The sequence below is a fragment of the Odocoileus virginianus genome, chromosome 1 (genome assembly GCF_023699985.2).
Source record: "Odocoileus virginianus isolate 20LAN1187 ecotype Illinois chromosome 1, Ovbor_1.2, whole genome shotgun sequence".
NCBI classification, from domain to species: domain Eukaryota; kingdom Metazoa; phylum Chordata; class Mammalia; order Artiodactyla; family Cervidae; genus Odocoileus; species Odocoileus virginianus.
In genome coordinates this window covers 102,261,328-102,285,724 of record NC_069674.1, presented here as the reverse complement: position 1 = coordinate 102,285,724, position 24,397 = coordinate 102,261,328, and the positions used below count along the sequence as shown (strand labels likewise).

General features: G+C 35.2%; 1 protein-coding gene, 1 long non-coding RNA gene and 1 other non-coding gene across 13 annotated transcripts in view; 2 read left to right on the top strand and 1 right to left on the bottom strand.

The window, feature by feature from the left end:
* The window catches only part of LOC139036462 (uncharacterized), a 60,284-nt gene extending 50,304 nt beyond the window's left edge, over positions 1–9,980 (top strand). For 7 of the 9 annotated variants that reach the window (XR_011489235.1, XR_011489238.1, XR_011489216.1 and 4 more), the window contains 2 exons: positions 6,621–6,712; positions 7,127–9,980. This is a non-coding gene — a long non-coding RNA (uncharacterized lncRNA). Of the gene's footprint in view, positions 1–2,018; positions 2,123–6,620; positions 6,713–6,831 lie in introns of all 9 variants that reach the window. The other 2 variants (XR_011489230.1, XR_011489220.1) reach the window with 2 other exon arrangements.
* Positions 1–24,397, bottom strand: part of KRIT1 (KRIT1 ankyrin repeat containing) — a 40,204-nt gene that overhangs the window by 3,837 nt on the left and 11,970 nt on the right. For 2 of the 3 annotated variants that reach the window (XM_020902188.2, XM_020902190.2), the window contains exons 5-15: positions 23,342–23,471; positions 22,473–22,716; positions 22,177–22,292; positions 21,811–21,954; positions 15,003–15,159; positions 14,182–14,289; positions 12,047–12,203; positions 10,688–10,839; positions 4,905–5,071; positions 4,192–4,279; positions 3,535–3,741 (exon numbers count right to left, since the gene is read on the bottom strand). In XM_020902188.2, coding sequence (XP_020757847.2) covers positions 3,535–3,741; positions 4,192–4,279; positions 4,905–5,071; positions 10,688–10,839; positions 12,047–12,203; positions 14,182–14,289; positions 15,003–15,159; positions 21,811–21,954; positions 22,177–22,292; positions 22,473–22,716; positions 23,342–23,471 — 1,670 coding nt within the window. The remainder of the gene's footprint in view (positions 1–3,534; positions 3,742–4,191; positions 4,280–4,904; positions 5,072–10,687; positions 10,840–12,046; positions 12,204–14,181; positions 14,290–15,002; positions 15,160–21,810; positions 21,955–22,176; positions 22,293–22,472; positions 22,717–23,341; positions 23,472–24,397) is intronic. The other variant, XM_070471810.1, reaches the window with a different exon arrangement.
* Positions 16,955–17,026, top strand: TRNAC-GCA (transfer RNA cysteine (anticodon GCA)). Its single transcript has one exon. It is a non-coding gene; the product is annotated as a tRNA-Cys (tRNA).

The following is a 24,397-nucleotide window of genomic DNA, read 5'->3' as shown; positions in this document are numbered from 1 at the left end:
TGTCGTCCCCTTCTCTTCCTGCCCTCAATCTTTCCCAGAATCGGGGTCTTTTCCAATGAGTCAGCTCTTCACATGAGGTGGCCAAAGTATTGGAGTTTCAGCTTCAGCATCAGTCTTTCCAATGAACACCCAGGACTGATCTTTAGGATGGACTGGTTGGATCTCCTTGCAGTCCAAGGGACTCTCAAGAGTCTTCTCCAACACCACAGTTCAAAAGCATCAATTCTTCGGGGCTCAGCTTTCTTTATAGTCCAACTCTCACATCCATACATGACCACTGGAAAAACCATAGCCTTGACTAGCTAAGACCTTTGTTGGCAAAGTAATGTCTCTGCTTTTTAATATGCTGTCTAGGTTGGTCATAACTTTCCTTCCAAGGAGTAAGCATCTTTTAATTTCATGGCTGCAGTCACCACCTGCAGTGATTTTGGAGCCCAGAAAAATAAAATCAGCCACTGTTTCCATTGTTTCCCCATCTATTTGCCATGAAGTGATGGGATCAGATGCCATGATCTTAGTTTTCTGAATGTTGAGCCAACTTTTCACTCTCCTCTTTCACTTTCATCAAGAGGCTCTTTAGTTCTTCTTCACTTTCTGCCATAAGGGTGGTGTTATCTGCATATCTGAGGTTATTGATATTTCTCCCAGCAATCTTGATTCCAGCTTGTGCTTCCTCCAGCAGAGCATTTCTCATGATGTACTCTGCATATAAGTTAAATAAGCAGGGTGACAATATACAGCCTTGACGTACTCCTTTTCCTATTTGGAACCAGTCTGCTGTTCCATGTCCAGTTCTAACTGTTGCTTCCTGGCCTGCATTCAGATTTCTCAGGAGGTATGTCAGGTGGTCTGGTATTCCCATCTCTTTCAGAATTTTCCAGTCTATCCACACAGTCAAAGGCCTTGGCATAGTCAATAAAGCAGAAATATATTTTTTTCTGGAACTCTCTTGCTTTTTCGATGATCCAGTGGATGCTGGCAATTTGATCTCTGGTTCCTCTGCCTTTTCTAAAACCAGCTTGAACATCTGGAAGTTCACAGTTCATGTATTGCTGAAGCCTGGCTTGGAGAATTTTGAGCATTACTTTACTAGTGTGTGAGATGAGTGCAATTGTGCAGTAGTTTAAGCATTCTTTGGGATTGCCTTTCTTAGAGATTGGAAGGAAAACTGACCTTTTCCAGTCCTGTGGCCACTACTTAGTTTTCCAAATTTGCTGGCATATTGAGTGCAGCACTTTCACAGCATCATCTTTCAGGATTTCAAATAGCTCAACTGGAATTCCATCACATTCACTAGCTTTGTTTGTAGTGATTCTTCCTAAGGCCCACTTGACTTCACATTCCAGGCTCTGGGTGAGTGATCACACCATTGTGATTATCTGGGTCGTGAAGATCTTTTTTGTACAGTTCTTCTGTGTATTCTTGTCACCTCTTCTTAATATCTTCTGCTTCTGTTAGGTTCACACCATTTCTGTCCTTTATTGAGCCCATCTTTGCATGACAAGTTCCCTTGGTATCTCTGATTTTCTTGAAGAGCTCTCTAGTCTTTCCCATTCTATTGTTTTCCTCTATTTGTTTGCACTGATCACTGAGGAAGGCTTTATGTCTTCTTGCTATTCTTTGGAACTCTGCATTCAAATGGGTATATCTTTCCTTTTCTCCTTTGCTTTTCGCTTCCCTTCTTTTCACAGCTATTTGTAAGGCCTCCTCAGAGAGCCATTTTGCTTTTTTGCATTTCTTTTTCTTGGGGATGGTCTTGATTCTTGTCTTCTGTACAATGTCACGAGCCTTTGTCCATAGTTCATCAGGCTTACATAAGCTTACATAAGGCTTACATAAGCTTAGTTATTACTTAAATTGAGTCCGAGAATAGTCTATTCTTCATCAATCTGAATAAACAAAACAGACTTTCATTTGCTTCCTATTACTAACTAGAAAGCTGTTTATCCTGAGAAATGTATTAAATATGCTGAAAATAAGTGATAACTCCATATTTATGTTATCATGACTTTGGTTAGAAAAAGGAGCACAACATCCCAATGAGCCTCTGACTGAAAAGCTCTGAAGCAGGGGCAGCCAGATCAAGATGGTGGAATAGAAAAGCTCTGAAGTGTTCTAACAGGTATTCACAGTCCTATCCACACTTCATCCTGTCCCCAAAAATGTTCTTGTAACTAATTCAAATTTTCAAAATGAACCACTTGTTTCAGATATTTTACTTCCTTTTAAAATTTGAATCTTTTTCATTTATATCTAATTAATTTTTAAATAGATAATACAATCACAGTTAAATTTTTTTTTTAAGTTGCAAAATGCTATACAGTGAAATGTCTCCCTTCTCCTATGCCCAGTTACATAGTTTCCCTTCTCCAAAGGCCTAAGAAACTTTTTCTGCATACAAAAGCACCACAACACATATTTATGTAAATATAGTTTTCACTTGCCCACATTTTTTGAGGTATAATGGACATAGGACATTATATTAGTTTCAGGTATACAGCATGATTCAGTATTTGTATATACTGCAAGTGCTGTTAACGTTCGTCACCATACACCGTTAGCACATTTTTTTTTGTTGTGATGAGGAGTTTTAAGATCTATTCTCTCAGCAACTTTCAAATATGCAATACAGCATTATTGACCATGCTCTACCCTACACCCCGTGATTCAGTTTACGGCTCAAGTCCCCACCTGTTGGCCCCTCGCCCATTTTGCCCGTCTCCCACCTCCCTGCCTTTGGCAACCACCAGTCTGTTCTCATTTCTGTGAGCTTGTTTGTCTGTTTGTTTAAGATCCCACCACACACAAGTGAGATCATGTGGCATTATCTTTGTCTGACCTACTTCACTTAGCGCAATGCCCTCAAAGTCCATCCATATTGTTGCCAATGGCAAGACTTCATTCTTTCTAATGACCAAATAATAATATTCCATTGTGTGTGTGTATAACCTTTATATTCATGCCTACATACACAGGGATGACTCCATGACTACCGGGGCTTGCCTTTGTAAATATCTATCCTGTGCAAAAAGCCGCTCCATATGTAGGAATTCCCCAACAATTCTGTAAGAACATATAACACACACACACACACACACACACACACACACATTTTCTCCAGCCATCTCTCCACTGACGACACTTAAGTTGTTTATGTTGGCCACTGTAAGTAATGTTTCAATGAAAAGGGATGTGCGTGTATCTTTCTGTGTTAGTGTTTTTGTTTTCTTCCATTAACTACCCGTTTCCACCCATTTTTACATGAATGATAGCATATTACATATGGTTCAGCACCAAATATATCTAGAGATCATTCTACACAAAAATATTCTTCATTCTTTTGTATGGCTGCAAGGTATTTCAATGTAGAAATGTACTACAATTAATATTAACTCCCTACTGGTAATCATTTTGTTTTCAACCCTCATCCTCTGCTATTATAAATGAAATTGTTCATGTAGCCTAGTACTGTTATTTTAGATATTATATATGTAGTGTGACTGGTCAAAATCAGTTGAAAAGATAAAAATCTACCTTAGTTTCCATGTTGAGGAGATGAAGTCCTTTTATATTCACACCTACATACACAGGAATGACTTTATGATTACTGGGGCTTGCCTTTGTAAATATCTGTCCTGTGAAAAAAGCTGCACCATATGTAGGAATTTCCCAACAATTCTGTAAGAACATACGCTGTAGGTGATGCATTTCTTTACTGACACCTTCACTTGTACTAAGATTCTAAAAACAAAGTAAAATAAGGAGATGAAAGGAGAATATGCCTTTAACAGTCCAGACAGGTCAACTAAACAGTTTCTAAAACCAAGGCTAACCCAAAGAATAACATGTGTGACATTATCCGAAGGGCACTTTTCTTCTGAGTTCTTCTATTAAAAAAGAAAAATCAAGGTCTAAAAACAATGCTTATTACATTTTAAGTGCATGGATAAAGATAGTGTATTATTTCTTATTTTTAAAAATCTCTAGCACTTGCCACAGTACCAGCATTCAGAAGGTATTCAGTAAAAAATTGTTAAAAATAAAGTATCCTGCTACTTTTTCTTTCAGATATGTGAATTATAACTTTTTTATTTCAGGAATATAAATTTAATGTACCCATGTTTAAAACATTAAGAATACTAACAAAATTTCAACTAGGTTATGTCTTTTTATTTCTATTTAACAGCTTACCTTGTATTCATGAAGTATTCGGTTTGTCCAGTGAGGTGCCTTACTTTTCAATTTGGTAATAGGTACAATAGATTTGAGATTTTCTTCACTGTAAGCAAATATCCCAACATTTTAAAAATAAGTTATCTTTAGTAGCTAAAGTAATATAATCATCTAGATACAAATGGCTTTAAATGATTTTTGAGCTGAAAAATACTATACTTAAAATATCAGAGAACTCAACATTTTAAGTAAGAAGTCGTGATCTCAACATTGCTCAGTCTAGAAAAATGTTTCTTCTTTCAGTAAGCACAAAATATTTTTGAATGCTGAAAACTACAATAAACAAACTTTAGGTGTGCTAAAACTTCAGTGTTTCCTCACAACGTGAAACATGAACTGGTTTTTGGGTGGGTTCTGAAATGCGTCTGCCTTATAACCTTTTGTGTTGTTGTTACAGCTTATCTAAGTAAGGTTTTAGTGAACTTAGTTAAACATACAGTAAAGAAAGAAACGTATAAGGCATCTCACACTATATTCAAATATAAGAAAAATAACCTTGGAGAGAATATAACTTAAAAGAATGCATTACTATACGTTTTCTTCTCATTCCATGCCTTATACTATTTAATTCCAAACCAGTGTCTATAGTTCTTAATAACATATTTCTAAACTTTCTTAGTAAACTGAATCTTGGGCATAGCACAAGACCATGAATTATATTAAATACTTACTTTAGGAAACCTTGCTTGTGTTTCTTACTCTCATAATTTCCATAAACTATCTGCAACAGTAGACTTGCCAACGTTATCAGTTTAGCATCAGGAGCTGTATAAAAGCCCTTCAATAAATTGTATCTGGCTTCATCAAAGAGAATAAGAATAGCCAGTGGGTCTTCAATCTTAAAGGAGAAAATATAGTATGGTTATTAGGCCACAATTTTCTGTTATAAATGTACAAACTTGTCACTAACATGAAAAAGCAAAATCTATGTAACTGCATATAAATACGCTAATTTTGCTTTGGAGCAGAGGCGGACAATTCTTTTCTATTAAAGACCAGACAGTATGATTTTAAGCTTTGTGAGTCATAAAGTCTCTAACCCAGTGACTCAGCTCTTCTAGTTTAGCACAAAAGCAGCTGTAGACAATACATCTACAAATGTCAGAGTTCTACTAAAGCTTTTGATACTGATTCTGAAATTTGAGTTTCATGACATGTTCACATGACATGAAATATTAACTTCTGAATTTTTCAACCATTAATAGCTTACAGGATATACAAAAATAGGCAACAGTTCAGATATGGCAGTAGGCCAGTTTGCAAACCTCTGATTCAAGTCCAGTAAAATTATCATTAGCTTATGGGAGTGTGAGTAATTTCTAGTATAATTTTACTTAAATTCTTTATATTCCTCAAACATCCTTTTATAATTTATGCTTCACACAACATAGTAGTGAACCACAAAGAAATGAAGGAAGTACTGTCAGTTTCCAGAAGGAAACATGAAGTCTGAAAAGAGCTTAACAGTTTTTATTTGATAAATAACATGAAAGGAGAGCATACTTTTTTTAAGTTTTAAAAACTAAAGTTTCCCTCTATCTGATAAGATTAAAAAAGACTGAAAAATGCTACCCTACAGAATACATATCTACCTGGAATAATATGATCACCAATTACGAGATTCTAAATAAATACTCGAGCATTTCCATATATGATTCAAAATGACCCAAATTCCTTACAGTAAAAGGTTTTGTTGTCTTGCTAACTAAAATAACACTCCACACAATATTTTAAAAATTGAAACAATTTCATGGAGGAAAAAAGATAAGGGGATTGCTCTTGACTAAAAGAAGCAAAGAGGTAACAAATACAAAGCTTGAAAGCTGACTAGCTTCTTCAGTTGACTGTTTTAAGAGACTGAGAAACTGGGGGGAAATCTGAATATGGGTCTAGTATTAGATATTATTGTGGAAATATTAATTTTATTAGGTTGATAGTGGTACTGTAGTATGTATAGTACATGCTTGTTCTTTGAATATGATGTTAAAATATTTAAGGATGAAATGCCATGATGCCTGAAACTCAATTTTAAATGGTTTACAAAGAAAAGAGAGGAAAGGTGAAGCAAATATAGTAAAATGGTAACAATTAGTAAATTTGATGAATGGTATATGGTATGAATTTTATTACTTTTTCAACGTTCCTATGGGCTTTTAATTTCTGAAACTAAAAACTGAAAGAAAAAGTTGGGAAAAAGTGAAAGAAAACATTTTTCTAGTAAAAACTGACTTAGTGAATTTGAAGAATTTGAGTAGAGAATAGTTATAATACCTAATAGTGTATTCAGGGAGTATTAGTCAACAACTGTTCTTTTTAAATGAAAGTAGGCTCTTCTTATCCTAAAAGAATAATCCTAACCAAAAAAATGCAATTCTTCTATTTTTCAGATGGTAAAAACACGAATTTCTCAATTACACAAGGAGTGAAAGAACATAACCACTTTATCAGATGATGATAGTCTGATTCACTCTGATTCACTGTAAGTACTCCTAAACCTTGCTTCTTTTTCACTTGAACCTACTTTACCTAAGTTGTAGTATAAGATGAAATTAATTTAATGTCCAAGTACTATCATTATTATTACTCTTTCTCTACCAGCCAACTTTGAAGATATTATTTAAGTGGAGAAGGAAGACAGGCTGAGTATGCTTAGATTACTTGCCGATTTCATAGATCTATCACATTTTGTTTAACAAAAGTTGCCACTTTACCTATGTTTTAAGTGTAGAATTTAGTGGCATTAATTACATTCATAATGCTGTGGACCATCACCACTATTTCCACATTTCAACATCCAAACAGAAACTGTCTAATAAGTAAGTCTTCATTCTCTTTGCATCACACCTGTGGTAATCTCTAACATGCTTTCTGTTTATGAATTTGCCTATTCTAGATATTTATTTGGAGAAGGCAATGGCGACCCACTCCAGTACTGTTGCCTGGAAAATCCCATGGATGGAGAAGCCTGGTAGGCTGCAGTCCATGGGGTCGCGAAGAGTTGGACACAACTGAGCGACTTCACTTTCATGCATTGGAGAAGGAAATGGCAACCCACTCCAGTGATCTTGCCTGGAGAATCCCAAGGATGGCAGAGCCTGGTAAGCTGCCGTCTGTGGGGTCACACAGAGTCAGACACGACTGAAGCGACTTAGCAGCAGCAGCAGATATTTATTTAATGTAAGTAAAATCAAACACTGTTTTTCCTTCTGTGTCTGGCTTATTTCACCTAACATAATTTCAAGGTCCATCCATGTTATGACATGTAACAGAACTTCATTCCTTTTTATGGATGAGTAAGAATCCATTGTATGTATATACTACACTTTCTTTATCCATTGATCTGTTGATGAACACTTAGCTTGTGTCCACCTTTTTAGTTATTATAAATATTCCTGATAAGAATGTTGGAATACAAATATTTGAGCTCTTGTTTTCTTTAGGTATGCACCTAGGAGTGGAATTGCTAGATCAAATAGTAATTCTATGTTTAGTGTTTTTAAGAACTATTCAACTATTTTCCACAGAGGCCACACCATTTTATACTACTATCTACAGCATACAAAGGTTCTATTTTCTCTATTTCCTCAACCCTCAATATCTTCCTTTATAAATTTTTGTTATTACAGCCATCCTGGTAGGTGTGGATTCTTATTGTGTTTTGATTTGCATTTCCTTAACGCCTTATGATCTTGAACATTTCATGTGCTTGTTAGCCACCTGTGTATCTTTACTGCAGAAATGTTAAGTCCTTTACCCAATTTAATTGAGTTGTCTTTTTGTTGCTGAGTTGCAGGAGTTCCTTTTATCTTCTTAATAGTAAACACTAAACATTCAGGAAACTAAGATCATGGCATCCAGTCCCATCATTTCATGTCTAATAGTTGGCGAAACAATGGAAACAGTGAGAGACTTTCTATTTTTTTGGGCTCCAAAATCACTGCAGATGGTGACTGCAGCCATGAAATTAAGACACTTGTTCTTGGAAGAAAAGCTATGACCAACCTAGACAGCATATTAAAAAGCAGATATTACTTTACCAACAAAGGTCCATCTAGCCAAAGCTATGGTTTCTCCAGTAGTCATGTATGGAAGTGAGAGTTGGGACTACAAAGAAAGCTGAGTGCCGAAGAATGGATGCTTCTGAACTGTGGTGTTGGAGAAGACAAGTCTTGAGAGTCCTTTGGACTGCAAGGAGATCCAACCAGTCCATCCTAAAGGAAATCAGTCCTGAATATTCATTGGAAGGACTGATGCTGAAGCTGAAACTCCAATACTTTGGCCACCCTGATGCTGGGAAAGATTGAAGGTGGGAGAAGGGGATGACAGAGGATGAGACGGTGGGATGGCATCACTGACACTATGGACATGAGTTTGAGTATACTCTGAGAGTTGGTCATGGACAGGGAGGCCTGGCTGCAGTCCATGGGGTTGCAGAGTTGGACATGACTGAGTGACTGAACTGAACTAAACTGAAACACTTATCATATATATGATTTGCAAGTATCTTCTTTTATTATACAGCTTGTCTTTTCTCTTTAATGATAATGTCCTTTGATTTACAAATGCTTTTAATTTTGATGAAGTCCAATTTATCAATTTTTTCTTTTGTTACTCATGTTTTTGGTGTCATATCTAAAGCTCCATGACCAAATCTAAAGTCATAAAGAGTACACATATATTTTGTCCTAAGAATTTTATGATTTTGGCTTTTATATTTAGGTTATTGAGACATTGAGTTAATTTTTGATGTGGTGTGAGATCAGAGTCCAATTTGACACTTTTGCATGTGAATTTCCAGTTGCCCTAGCATCATGTGTTGAAGAAACTACTCTTTCTTCATTGAATTCACTTGGCATCCTTGTCAAAAAAGTAGTTGGTATGGTATAAGGAGCTACTTGAGGACTCTCAATTCCATTCTCAATTCTATCCTTATACCAGTACCAAATCGTTTGGATTACTGTAGCTTTGTACTAAGAAATTGGGAAATGTGAATCCCTTCACTTTATTCTTGTAGCTTTCAATGTATAAGTCTTGCGTCTCTTTTATTAAATTTATTCCTAGGTATTTTATCCTTATACAAGTTATTCTAAAGGATTTCTTAATTTCCTTTTTTTTTTGAGTGTCTGTGGCTGGTTATAGAAACAATTGATTTTCACGTGTTGAGCATGTACCCTACAACTCTGCTGAATCCATTTATTAGCTTTAGTAGCTTTTGTGTAGATTCTTTGGAATTCCCTATATATAGGATCATGTCATTTTTGATCAACAGAGACAGTTTAACTTTTTCCTTTTCAATTTGGATGCCCTTTTCCCCCCCTTGCTTTACTTTTAGGGGTGCTGCTGGGGAAAGTGTGACCAATTGCTTTGCTTAGAACTTCTTGTTCTGTGTTAAACAGCAGTGGTGAAAGCAGGCATCCTTGTCTTGTTTCTGATCTTAATCTTAGGAGGAAAGTTTTCAGTCTTTCACCATTGAGTATGTTAACTGCTGGTTTTTTTTATAAATGCCATTTACTGGATTGAGGAAGCTCCCCTCCTAGTTTTCTGGGAGTTCCAGCAAGAAAGGCCATTGGATTTTGTCAAATGTCTTTTCTACCTTAGGTTGGGTAATATAAGATGGACAATATGAATAGTCAGACATAAAACATTTACCAAGTTTGGACAAGGTCACTGAAATTTTCACGTGTTGAAATGTGCTTAACCTTATGTGTTTAGTATTTCCTTGAATAAAAGAATGAGGAAATGCATTGTATACTTTTTCTTCACCAAATTTATGAGACCTTAGAACTTTTCTTTTCCCCAGTTTTCAAAGCTATTGCTGTATTTAGACTATTACCTAGTTTAACTTGTAATATATCCCTTAGGTTTTTTCCTTGTCTGGTTATCCTTCAGATGGCATTATTTCACTTCTAACATTTACAGTAATTCAAATCCAGACATACTTATTTAATCATGTAAATTCCATTCTCATTTTTTTATATATGTATATATGTATAGTTTATATATGTTTATATATTTATATAGTTTATATATATACATATATATGTATAGTTTATATATGTATATATGTATAGAACTATACATGTATAGTTCTCTGTTGAATCTAAAAGAATAGCTACATACCGACTACTGGGAATAACTTTAATGTCCCCTTTGTAAATATAATCTTCTCTATCCAGAATGTTTTTTTTTAGTTCTCTCTATTCTCTTTAGGATGGAGTCTCTATTTCTTTTGTATTCTAAGACAGTGGAGGTGGAAATGGAAAAACCAACAGGGGCTTTGTAAGTGGACTGACTCAAACTCTCTATCACTTACAAATAGGGACTGAGGATTGAAGAGAAAAACAGCAATGAACCCTCCTGTAAAGGAAGAGCACGGTGTTTGCCTCTAGTGCTTAAAACAGGAACCCAGCAGACTGAACATCTAAATGACTATAGAAAAGATTTCTGGGCAAACCTTTTTCTCAACTTCCAAAGGAAGTCTCACATCTCTTCTTAGGAAAAGCTGTGGTGTTTCCCTTTGGGGATCCAAATTAGTCAATTCAGCAAGTATTTCTGGCCAGTCACGAACATGTTGCAATGGTTTATGATAAGGCTTGAGTTGAAGGCCTGAAAAACATCTTTCCCTTAATAAATGATAATGTAAAAATGAACTAATTACACCAACACATAGAAACTTTTCATTAAATTCTGTACCTAAGTATTGAACACACACAAATTAAAGGTCTAAATTTAAATCAGTATTGATTGTAATCAATATTATGCCCAATTTGAGGTTGACTGTTTTTTAAGAATTTAAGAATTATGAGAATAATTCTGGAAATGAATTAAAATTTATCAAATGAATTTAAGATCCTTAATTCCACGATAGCCTAATTATGATAAAATCAGTAAAAATTTGGTGTTTAAAAAAATAGTTAAATCACTAGAAAACAAATCACACCCACCTTGATGAAATCCCTTATGTATCTGCAATACTTTGTCTGAGAGACCAAATCTGTAGTGACATTAAGCTGAGTTTAAATAAAAAGAGTCGGACATGATTGAGCGACTGAACTGAACTGAACTGAACTAAAAAGATCTGATAGAAAACCAATATAAAGAAAAAGAATATCTGTATTATTTTGAGAGGAGGTGAGCACTGATAATAAAGGCAAGTTGGATGCATTTAAATAGCATTCAAATAAAATTTAAACTGCATTTAAACAGCATTCAAATCAAATTTCATTGCCAAAGAAAAAATGTTTTGGTTTTTACCACTTCCAATATCGCATGGCGCTTCCCTGGTGACTCAGGAGTACCGAGTCCACTCGCCAATGCAGGGGACACAGGTTTGGTGGCCGATCTGGGCTCACCCCAGATGCTGTGGAGAAGCTAGGCCCGTGTGCCGGCCTGCGCCCCAGAGCCCACACGGCACCAGTGAGCCCACACGCCCTGGGACCTGTGCTCCAAAACAACGGCACCGCTGTTCCAGCGCTGTGCTGCCGTGAGAGGCCCTCACACCGCAGCTAGAGGGCAGGCCCCACTTGTCACAGCTAGGAAACAGTCCACGCAGCAACGAGGAACAGCACAGCCAAGAATACATACGTAAATGAAATTAGCCAAAAACCCCCGACATTGTATGAATAAAAAGGGGCCAGGCGCAAGCAGGGGCTTACCTGTTTCAGCAGTCTGAACATAATTTATGTAAAAGAAAAGAATATTATATCATTTGAAAATTTAAAAGTCAATAATAATTGATGCTGTACTTCAGTTTACCAACTCACTCTCAAAAAGGAATAATGGGGTTTATACATCAGAATAACAAGTTTCTTACTGAGGTTTTCTGAACAGATCCAAATAGTGAAATATTGCTGTGTTTCTTGAGAAAGACGCATTCCTTCCATTATCTGCTGCACTGTGGTATTATTTCCATGCTTCAGTTCAACAGAACGGTATGATCCATCCATCCTGTATATCCGAACTTTTTCATACTAGGAGAAAGAACGATAATAAATTATGCAAACTGGGTAGAAATTATACATCCCAACCCCCAAAAATGCTTTAATTTCAACCTCATCTGCTTTATTATAGATTTCTAATATGGAAAATATCAGAAAAACTACTTTAAGTGAGAATCTTCTGGCAATATTTTATTTTTTCCCTTTTTGCCTTGCTGCACAGCTTGCAATCTTTGTGGCCCAATAAGGGATCAAACCTGTGCCCCCTGCACTGGAAGCTTACAGTCCTAACCACTTCCGGCAATATTTTTTAAAAATTTACTTCCATTATTTGTATTTTTAAACATGTTTTCCTCTGAATATTCCATGGTCAAATAAGTTTGAGAAATGAAGGCAAATGGTTTTTTAAAAAATATTCAACTTCAGAATCTTCTGAGAGAATACTTTAAAGCTATTAACATACAATGTAAATACCAAATGGGGGATATAGACTTGGTTAAACTAAATCTGGTGTTAGTTAACTACCTCATGAGTTTAGTGGGCCACAAATTACAATGTAGAAATGTGTACCAGCAATAATTTGTCCCAAGAGGAATCTGTGATAAAGGATTTTGCAGATAAAAGTTATGAACAATGGACCTTGAGCCAGTTTCTTCCTTCCAGTTCAGAAAATCACAGAGAGAAATGATATTATCAATTCATTTTTATTGTTATAGGAAGTAACTGATGCCTCTAAACAACTTCCAGGACAGTTCATTTTAGGTAAAAGTACCTAATTCCTTTTATCTTATACATCCAGATTTAAAGATTATATGAGAAATAAAAGTGTCTTTTTAACTATACAATTAGAAAGTAAATTGCAATGAAGTTAATATAAGGGTGACTGTACTGCTTAACTATTTCCTTGCTTTTGTCCTGTGCTCAGGGAATAATGTTTTGACAAAACGTGTATGAATGTGTGAAATTTCCCTTTAAGACAGAGATCATGTATTTATTATTTATCAGATCACTTTCAGCGTTTCATGGTGGTAAATTTACAGAAATACTCAACAAGTACATATTATCTAGTTAATGGAAATGTCTGGAAAGGTTCGGATATATGGGTTATAGCCTGTTGGTATAAAACTTTTATCCTTTATTAGTTGGTATAAATTCTTTTATCTGGTTTGCAAGTTTTCAGTTTACTGTCACTTTAGAAAACAGTTTACTGTCACTATAACTTCGAGGCATGACAGAGTTTTTTCTAATTGTTAATTCTTGTCTATCTTAATGCCACTGCTAATTATTTTGTACGTAAGTAGATGGAAAGGCCAAGCTGAATGGGCAAAATAAAAGGCTAGGAACTCTTTTATTTTAACCCAGTCACTAATCTTAAGGAGGAAAATGAATCTGAACTAGGTAAGTAATTAAATCACTGAACGATGTGTAATATGATCACCTACAAGTATAACGTATTGCTCAGACGGCCTAGGGGCTTCCCGGGCGGCTCAGACGGTAAAGACAGCAGTGCAGGAGAGCTGGGCTCAATCACTGGGTGGGGAGATGCCCTGAAGAAAGGGTGGCTACGCACTCCAGTATTCTTGTCTGGGGATTCCATGGACAGAGGAGAGCCTGACACGCTACCGTCCATGGGGTTGCAAAGAGTCGGACATGACTAAACGATGAACACTTTCACTTCACTTAGAAGGCCTAAGTAGAGAGAGATGCTTCAATGGACAGGTTACAATTTGTAATCAGCATATATAGAGATTACATTGGGAATTAGATTAATTTTAAGTGATTGAAAGATTTATTTATGCAAACTTTTATTTTGATATGCAAGAATAAATGCTCAAATGTTAGAGATGATAGCAAATTTAATATCTATGATGTCTAAACATGAGGTTTTATAAAAGCAGTAGAGAAGCCATCCATACATTCATCCTTCCATTCTTACCTCAGATCCTCAAATTACTTATCAACTTAAATACGATGTTTGGCTCTAACTAATATTTATGAAGTTAATTCTTACTGGTTTGTTAATGGCTTCCTTCAACAACTTCGCAGCTTCTTCCCAATTATTTTGTTTGTTTTCTTCACAAATATTTAAAGGAGATCTTCCCTGTTGGTCTGTTATGTGCTAGGAATGTGAGGGAAGAACCACAGGTTAAAGAAAAAAGGCATTACAAAATACAAGTAAGGGAAAATATCAGTCAATCAAAATTTCATCAAAAAGACTATCGGCAAATGTTAAGTACATATTAAGCATACTTATTGCATGCTATACTTCAAGTAAACATGAACAGCCAAAGATAAAAGATTCAAAGCAGTAATCACTGTGGCTACTGTTTTTCAAAAATTCTGTTTACAGCAACAACAAAGGTCTTGTTAAAGCTATTATTTTTCCCTTTACAAATTTGTTAGTAAAAATTCCAAAATATCTTTTACCTTAAGATATTTTTTAGAAAATACACTTTATATAAGGACTTCCCTAATAGCTCAGTTGGTAAAGAATCTCCCTGCAATACAGGAGACACTTTATATAAAATGAAAGGAAGCCAAATTTTATGTACACTTGGGAGATGCATGGTGGTAATGGTTGTAAAACAATGTAAATGTACTTAATGCCACTGATCTGTACATCTAAAAATGGTGAAAATGATAAATTTTATGTGAAGTGTATTCTATTACAATTTAAATGCAAAGTGTATACATATTATTCTACATAGCAAGTTAAATTTGTTTTCATTTCTCAGCTGACCTCTCAAGTGTACAACTAAACATTTTAAGTGTCATTACTAGTTATTTACTGTTTGGACGTTAAAAAAAAAAAAAGCCTGGGAAATAACTTACTCTGTCAATTTCTGGATGGTTTAGGAGGATCTGTACTATTTCAGCATGTCCTCCTCCAGCAGCAAAATGAAGAGGAGAACTAAGTTGTCCATTTAAAAGGTTTGGATTGCACTTTCCTTTCTCTAACAATATGCGAGTGGCTTCAACTTTTCCATACCTACAAAAAAATAAAACACCTACAAAAGTCATATGAAGTGTTTGAAAAATCCAAATTTCAGACATCTCAAAGAAATTTAAGATTTTTCTATGGCAGAGAACAAGGAATGAAGACATTTATGTAAATGTTTTCAGTGCTTACAGATTTCTTATGAAGTACTCTGATTTAATTCAAATGTTTCTATTTCTGATCAACTGGGAGAAAATATAATCTCAAATACAAGATAGAGCAGAGGATACAGAATTACAATCATACAAAATATAAAACAAAAATTATAAATTAGGGAGATAAAATTTTTAGTCAAAAATATTTTCAGGAGCAGAAAGTAACTCATAAAATTAACAACGCTTTTCTTTAATTTACAATAGGCCCAAGACCTAATTTACATGTAGCTGTTGAAGGAGGCAATGTGAAAGACACAAAGATATGTTAAGATAAATGGTGTCTGCTCTGGCAAAGGCTTCTAATGTAATCAGAGGAAAACAAACATGTGAGATAAGTTACATCATGCTGTAAAATTTAAGTAACAGTTAAGAGTAACAATCAGAATATATATATTTGTCAAATCATAATAGTATATAATGATGCTTTAGAAAATGTTGGAAAAGGAAGATAAGATTTCAGCCTAAGAGAGTCCTGAAAAGTATTCTGATAGAAGAACAATTTGAAAGCTGAAGAGATGCTGAAGTAAAATAGTCTAGGTAGTGGGAAAAAAAAAAAGTAAGCAAAGAGTACAAAGAATGTGCCAGACATAGTGAATTTACCATCTGGTTACAAAGACTTATATAAGGCTGCAATCTAATGCAATGGTGGAAAGGCAATTCATTTTTTTTGGAAATAAATGAGTAAAAAGGGAAAGGAAATTTGCTCTTAGATATGCTGCATTTGAGGGGCAAACAGCACATCTTTAGAACTAAGCCAATTTACTGTCAACTTTCTTCCCTTTCACATATGCTCTGGCTTTTCTATGCTCCAAACCTGCCACTTGTATCCTACCCTTCTCATTCATGTGACTGTTTGCTTATGTTCTTAGCTATTCTTGAGATGTCTTTTTTTCCTTCTCCTGATTTTATTTCAGGTTAAGTTCTGTTATTTCTCTGAAACAGATTACCAGCTACCTCCTATATATTCCCACTATAATTTACCATTTTACGTTTACTTTTTTAATCTCATTATTTACTTTCATCCTTGTATACATACATTTCTGTCAGCCTGGATATTCCTTGAAAGTTATATCTTTGCATATTGTCTCATGCATTAAGAAAATGGGTGACTAAACCGTTCAGCTGGTAACTGAAAACACAGACTTGATATTCAGGAGGATGGCAAAGGCTTGAGGTTATCAGAATTAGCCTGTTAAAGCTGGGGGAATGGATGAAATCTTTCTGAGAGAAAGATGAATACCTTAGAACAATGAAATGCATCTTGAAAAACATACTTTCAGGACAGGAAAAGATAGTGAGGGGGAGAATTCAAGAAGTAATAACAAAAATAATTAAAATAAAAAAACACTGTGTAAGATTAAAAAGTTTTAAAGGTACTTCCTTATATAATTACTTAATATAATCTTCACAACAACTTATGAGGCAGGCAGACATATTTCTAACAAACAGATGAAAAAAATGAAGCTTGTACCAGTTAAGTAACTTGCCCAAGGTCTCATGGTTAACCAGTTAAAATCCAATTTTCTGAATTTTAGTGTAACAGTTTCCATACTATTTAAAACATGCTTGGGTCACAGGATGAAAACTAGCATTTCAATAATAATAATAACAATTATCTTGCATTTGTATTATCCCTGGTGGCTCAGAGGGTAAAGCGCCTGCCTGCAATGCAGGAAACCCAGGTTCAATTCCTGGCTCGGGAAGATCCCTTGCAGAAGGAAATAGCAACCCACTCCAGTACCCTTGCCTGGAAAATCCCATGGACAGAGAAGCCTGGTAGGCTACAGTCCATGCGGTCGCAAAGAGTCGGACACGACTGAGCGACTTCACTTTCTTTCTTTCTATAGCTGCCCTTTCACCTGCCATTTGTTCTGCAAACAAAGGGGTGGTCACCAGTATTAAATGCAGCAGAGCAGTGAAAGAGATTAAAAACTCAGCAAAGGTTAAGAAGGTTCATGAAGACTGAAAAAGAGAAAGCAGTGAGTATGGCCCCGTTATCATTGAAGTCTGGCTGTGGAAGGAAGGAAAGAAACAGGACAGTGGCCAGAAGAGGGAGCAGGTTCAAATTAAGGTTCTTTTTCAAGTAGGGATAGGATTCATGTATGTTTGAAGACAAGAGAAAAGAAAGTACAGAAAAGCAGAAAGTGCAGAGACTCTTTGTGACCCCATGGGCTGTAGCTCACCAGAGTCCTCGGTCTGGAGTAGGTTGCCATTCCCTTCTCCAGCAGATCTTCCCGACCCAGGGACTGAACCAGGTCTCCCGCAATGCAGGCAGATTCTTTACCCGTCTGAGCCACCAGGGAAGTTCCCAGATTTAGAATAGGGAACCAAAAGCTTGACAGGATGAATGAGACAAAGACAATACACAGCTTGCTGCAGTGAAGGCCCAAATGAAATCGGATGGAGTGATTTGTAGGGAGTCAAATCATCAGAGTTCTGAAACACTCTCTAGCAATAATGTGGAGCCTGGAAGTCCTATCAGAGAGAGAAGACACTGATTTGAGAGAGGTGAGAAAATATGAGATGTCAGTGAGACATTTACTGACTGGCTGAGAGGTTACCCATATGGGGAGAAAGTCAAATTAAATAGTTTTGGGAATGGTGATTCTGCTAAAGAAAAGTTTTTAGGCACCTATCATCAGTATAATAATTTCTAAAGCTTGGAGCAATCCTAGGGGTGATTTAATTAAGTGATCCTCAAAGACTGAACGAAGAAACCAGAAAGATCACTGAAAGTTTTTCAACGTGTCCTCTAGGTAAAACATATTTCACAGTAATACTAAGATCTTATTCACCCTTTTCACTATGATTTTCTTGTAAGTGTACAGTGGAGTTTTCTAGAAGCTCCCTGACATGCAAATTCCAACAAATTAAAGGCAGGATCAGACGTGAGAATCCAACTATTTTCTCCAAGGTTGGACAGTAAAACAATGCAAGAATGTAAAATAATGCTACTTTTCTTATTAACTTTTTTATTTTGGAAAATAAGATATATTTGGAAAACTCTGCTATTTATATTAACATGCTATTTTAAAATAATCAAATTCTTAAGACATTTTTTCAGTTTTAACTTCTAATAAAGTATATAACACTAGGTATTACTTCACATAAACCAAAGCTCTTTGGGATCTTGTAATTTTGAAGAATAAAAGGAGTTTTAACACAAAAGTTTGAGAACCACTCATCTAATAAAATCCCTCAGTTTAAAGATGAGAAGACAATAAGACGATAAAACATCTTGTCTAAGTGTATAAAGACAGACCCCCCCCATCCCAGTCTCTTGATGAGACAGCCCAGTATTCCCCTTCTAATCCTAGTATTAATTACTAAGTAGGAGTACATTTCTAAGATAAAGTAATTTATGTTCTTTACTAAATAGTTTAATCAGTCTTCATTCAAGTTCACACAAGTCAAATGATATATCTTATTAAAAGTATTGCAAGGTGACCCATATTACTACTACTATTGGTGTATTAAACTTGGTTATTATTTCCAGCTGATGGAAATTTGATTTTATTGAAGGATAAAACTCTTCTTCAGTGTATTGGAGTAATATCCAAATAAAAATACAACAGATGAATGAATTTTATATTCAGACATCAAAATCTTTAAATTTTTTTAATACTTTAATAACAGCCGTTTTTTTTTTTTTTTGAGTGCTTATTACTGCCAGGTATCCTTCCAAACATTTATTCACATTTTTTCCTCTAATCTTAAAAAAAGCACTAAAATCAAGCTCATCTTTTAGATAAAGAAATAGATCCTTAGAGACATTAACTAATTTGCTAAAGGCCATACTTTTAGGAACTAAAATATTCAGTAGGGACTGAAATGTAGGTACATTCCAAAGCACATTAAATACGATACCATACTTCTGTTTTTATGTAATACATAGTTGAAAATATTACCACTGTCTTAACAGAGAAGGAAATGAGGCCCTGCCACAGAAAGGGCAACAATACAGGCAAATGTAATTTTGGGATTCCTAAGCTAAAATTCACTGGCTCTGTCTTTCTCAATTCATGATGTTTGAACTATATTCTCTACTTCTTTTTGTTTGGCTCAAGGAAAAGCATGTGATTTCTTCTGGTACTGTTGCTGCTACCCGTATTTACCAGTAATCTGAAGAAACAATTATAGGTTCAGTGAAAGAAGATTTAGGGTAACTCTTTTCAAATCTGAGTATAAAAATCCCTATAATGGAAAAACAATTAAGGTTACATTTGTAGAATAAAACAATATATTTTTAAGGAAGCAGAAAAAAATTGAGCATAAAGGATATTTTTAAGGAAACAACATATTGTCAATAGAGAAAAGATATATATTAAAAGCAACTATATTTAGCTACTTAATCAAAAATATTGAAATCAGAGAAATCAAAAGACTTTCAGTTGAAAATGATCTAATTATTGTATTTTACATATAGATAAATAAACTAAGATGCAGAGAGGTGAAGTAAAGTAACTTGATCAATGACATGCGGCTAAAAAGCTGTGGACTTTAACAGGCAATAAACAATGTAGACACTTCTCAAACTAGCCAGAGAAGCTCATTTTAAACAGTAAGTCAGAAGCAACTTTTCCATAAAATATAAGATAAAACTAGAGGAAAACAGGCAGAACACTCTCTGACATAAATCACAGCAAGATCCTCTATGATCCACCTCCCAGAGTAATGGAAATAAAAGCAAAAATTAACAAATGGGACCTAATAAACTTAAAAGCTTTTGCACAATGAAGGAAACTATAGGCAAGGTGAAAAGACAGCCTTCAGAATGGGAGAAAATAATAGCAAATGAAACAACTGACAAAGAATTAATCTCAAAAATATACAAGCAGCTCATGCAACTCAACACCAGAAAAATAAACGACCCAGTCAAAAAATGTGCCAAAGAACTAAACAGACATTTCTCCAAAGAAGACATACAGATGGCTAACAAACGCATGAAAAGATGCTCAATATCAGAGAAATGCAAATCAGAACCACAATGAGGAACCATCTTACACTGCTCAGCATGGCTGCTATCAAAAAGTCTACAAACAAATACTGGAGAGGGTGTGGAGGAAAGGGAACCCTCTTACACTGTTGGTGGGAATGCAAACTAGTGCATCCACTATGGAGAACAGTGTGGAGATTCCTTAAAAAACTGGAAACAGAACTGCCATAAGACCCAGCAATCCCACTCCTGGGAATACACACCGAGGAAACCAGACTTGAAAGAGACACATGTACCCCAATGTTCATCACAGCACTGTTTATAATTAGCTAGGACATGGAAGCAACCTAGATGTCCATTGGCAGATGAATGGATAAGAAAGTTGTGGTACATGTACATAATGGAATATTACTCAGCTATTAAAAAGAATGCATTTGAGTCAGTTCTATGAGGTGGATGAAACTGGAGCCTATTATACAGAGTGAAGTGAGTCAGAAAGAAAAACATCAATACAGTATATTAATGCATATATTTGGAATTTAGAAAGATGATAATGACAACCCTATATGCAAGACAGCAAAAGAGACACAGATATAGAAACATGTATATTACCATATGTGAAATAGATGACCAGTCCAAGTTCAACGCATGAAACAGGGCACTCAAAGCTGACGCACTGGGACGACCCAGAGGGATGGGGTGGGAGGGAGGTGGGAGGGGGTTCGGGACGGGGAACACATGTGCACCCGTGGCTGATTCATGTCAATGTCTGGCAAGAACCACCACAATATTGTAAAGTAACTAGCCTCCAATTTAAATAAATTAAAAATATATATAAGGGTAAATAACTTCATTACATCCTTTCTAGAGGACAGGCTATAGCAAATGGTTAACTACTGCTATGAACATAATTTAAGAACCCAGTCCAGGCTGAGGGGAAGAGTTATGATTATGTGAGAAGAGTACAAGAGCAAGCACTCCACAGGCAACTAGTGGAGACAGCTAACCTCACTCCTGAGAGCTAATCCTCCTCAAAAAAACAAAAACAGGATTTAATTCTAATGAAAACTTATGGGTATTTCCAGATACCACAGCTTATAAAGAAAACTTATGGATGTTTCCAGATACCACAGCTTTCCAAAGAACTAAAAGAACACTTTTCTAACATGATGCAAGGTCAAGTCATACGTAGCTAACACATGTAAATTTTATAGTAAGGATAAGCAAACATAATACAACTCCAGTGCAAAACAACAGAAACTGCAAGGGTCAACAAGGGACCAAGTGCTGTGCAGTGGCACTTGTTAGCCATTAGCTATCCTACCTCATGACCTAAGAAATGCCTGAGAACATTAATGATACTTTTCAAATGGGGCAGATGCTGTGGCACACGCACAGTAATAAACGATTCCTACAGAGAAAGCTCAGAAGGCAAACAAACATGGTGGAGGGAAAAGTGGCTGGAATGAGAACAGCTTTGAAAAGAAACACTAACATTAATAACTAAAGATTCATTCTTTCTAAAAAGAAAAGAGTAAGTAATCTATTTACCAGCATGCATAATGAATGGGTGCCCAGTGGTCACTATCTAATTGGTTGACTGAAAATCTTTCATTGAGAAGTCGGTTTAATAATTCCGAATCTCCTTCACAGGCACTTCGATGGAGAGGAAAATCATCTACCCACTGTCGTTCCCTAATCATGAAAAACAAACAAAAACAGCACTGTTGAAATTCAAAGTGTTTTGAAACAAATATGACACATCTATGAAAGCTACACATCACCGAACAGCTGTAAACTAAATCATTTACATGATGATTACATTGCATACTATTTGCATATATCATTTAAAATAATTTTTTAACATTAGAATATAGGCTTTTAAAAAAGCAAAGTGGAGTAAAACCAGAGCAGTACTTGTCTTCGGTGACACTGCTCATGCTCCTCTGCCATTTTTCCTGTTTAGGAATTTGGATTTTCGAGTAGTCCGGAGCTCCGAGACCAAAGTATGGATTTATTACCACTTTATCTACCTAGAAAGGGAAAATAGAACAAACACTGTTTAAGAGCTTTATGACCTTAATGTATAAAAGCAGAGCTAAGTGAGGATGTCATCTCAGTGTTTACAATTACTAATATATGCATTTGTCTCAGGAAAAATAAATTATATTTTGAAATCAAATATCTTTTGAAATAAGAGCCAAAATTCTTACCCGGTTTGTATACTGAAGATCTGATCCAAACAAAGGGTTGTAAATACAGGTATCTGCTTTCTCTAGGGCTAACATTTTACTCTTTATTTCTAGTGCACTGTAGCCCATATGTAGTGAGTTTTCTGCCTGACCTGATTCAGTAGCATATGCAGGGTTTATAACGTTAGTTTTTATCCGCTCAAGAGGAGAAGGTCGGAATAAGGCTGGAATAAAGTGAGACTGTGTGTGACGTTCATCTAGCCACCTGGCAAAATAGAAAGAAGAGGCAGTAGAAGTATTTGTTCTAAAGTGAAGATGAAAAAAGTAAACTATTAACTAACTCTTTCTAATACTACATTCAGATTTTTATAATTTTAATTAGTGTTAGTTAAGTATTTCACTTACTGTAAATAAAAGTTTTATTACTGGACATAGCAAACTACTTTTTAAAAATGCATATAACAAAAAAATGTATATAACACTAAAACCATTTAAAAAACATGAAGCACTTTAAAATTTAAACCATTGAGATACAGGTGACATTAGACCTGCTGTTACAGGACAAAGGCATGACAGGTTAAATGACTTGTTCACTAATAAGGGTAAGTCAGTAATAAATCTTGTTTTATAACAAAGGAATCTTAAGAATTAAGCCAGGGCAATCTTTGTCACTTTCAAAGAATAAAAGTAACATGTTGCAAACAAATCGGGACAATCTTATCTTTGGTGTTTAAAATTTTTATATTATACTTCAAAAACTTACCATTTCGTAATATATATATTATAAATTTTATTATTTTCATCCATAAAGTATATCTATCTCACAAAGCTAAGTTCTATTATGAATATGTACTTGATTTATTAAAAATATTTTTAATGGCGGTTCTTACTTATTCAAGGCTATTAACATTCTTGCTGTAAGTGTAGCAAAGTGACTGCTGGATTCACTACAGACTCGCATAATATCTTGTAAGCAGTAAAAAATTGGGCATCCTGGAGTATAAGTATATTTAGTATTATCTGAAAAAGAAAAATGAAGATTTATGCCATCATATAAAAGGCTTACAACTGCGTGTTTTTTATTTAAACGTATACAGTATGTTTTAAAAAATTGATAAGTATAAGTTGTTCTAGACTTGTAATTAGAAGACTTGGATTCAAGGGCTGGCCAGCTCTGTGACCTTGTCCAGTTGGGTGAATGCAGGATTTAGAATCTTGTAGGATTACAGAAATTGTTTCCTCTTTCTTGCTCAACAATGTTGTAAAATTCTGATTAATAATAAGATTTCCAATATTATGTAAAATGGTGAAGTATTTAACCTAAGTGTGGCTGGGAAAAAGAAATCTGGAATGGCAGAGCTGGCTAATAAAATATATGTTAAGTACTGTGTAGCAGCAGTCTGATGAGATGTCCACACTGGGCCATTGATATATCATCAGTATGATGACTACCTTCCATGAGGCCAGTACGCTACAGGTTCCAAAGCAATTTTTACATCTAATACCTCATTGGATTCTTCCAGCACAATGAATCAAGCAGGAGCAGATACCTATCTTACAGATAAAGAGGTGAGGCTTAAATAAGTGGTTTGCCCATAACAGAAAATTAGTAGACTGCAGGTCTGATGAAGCTCAATATTTTTTCTATTGTTCCAGGATAATAGGATAAATTCCTTGTCAAAGCTCAAATTAAATTTTCACATTAGATCTAAGTTCTTTAAATATTACCATTATTGTTGAGTGGAGTATTTTAAAACTATTACTGACACTTTCTTATCCCAAATACAAGATAGGTCCTAATCATAATCTGTTAATTTTCCAAAATACATACATTTTTTATTTCTATTTATATAGCAAAGTCTGAAAAATCCCTCATTATAACCTGAAAACTTTTTGTTTTTATTATAGCTTCCTTCCTCACTTCTTTATTCTACTTTTAAAAACAG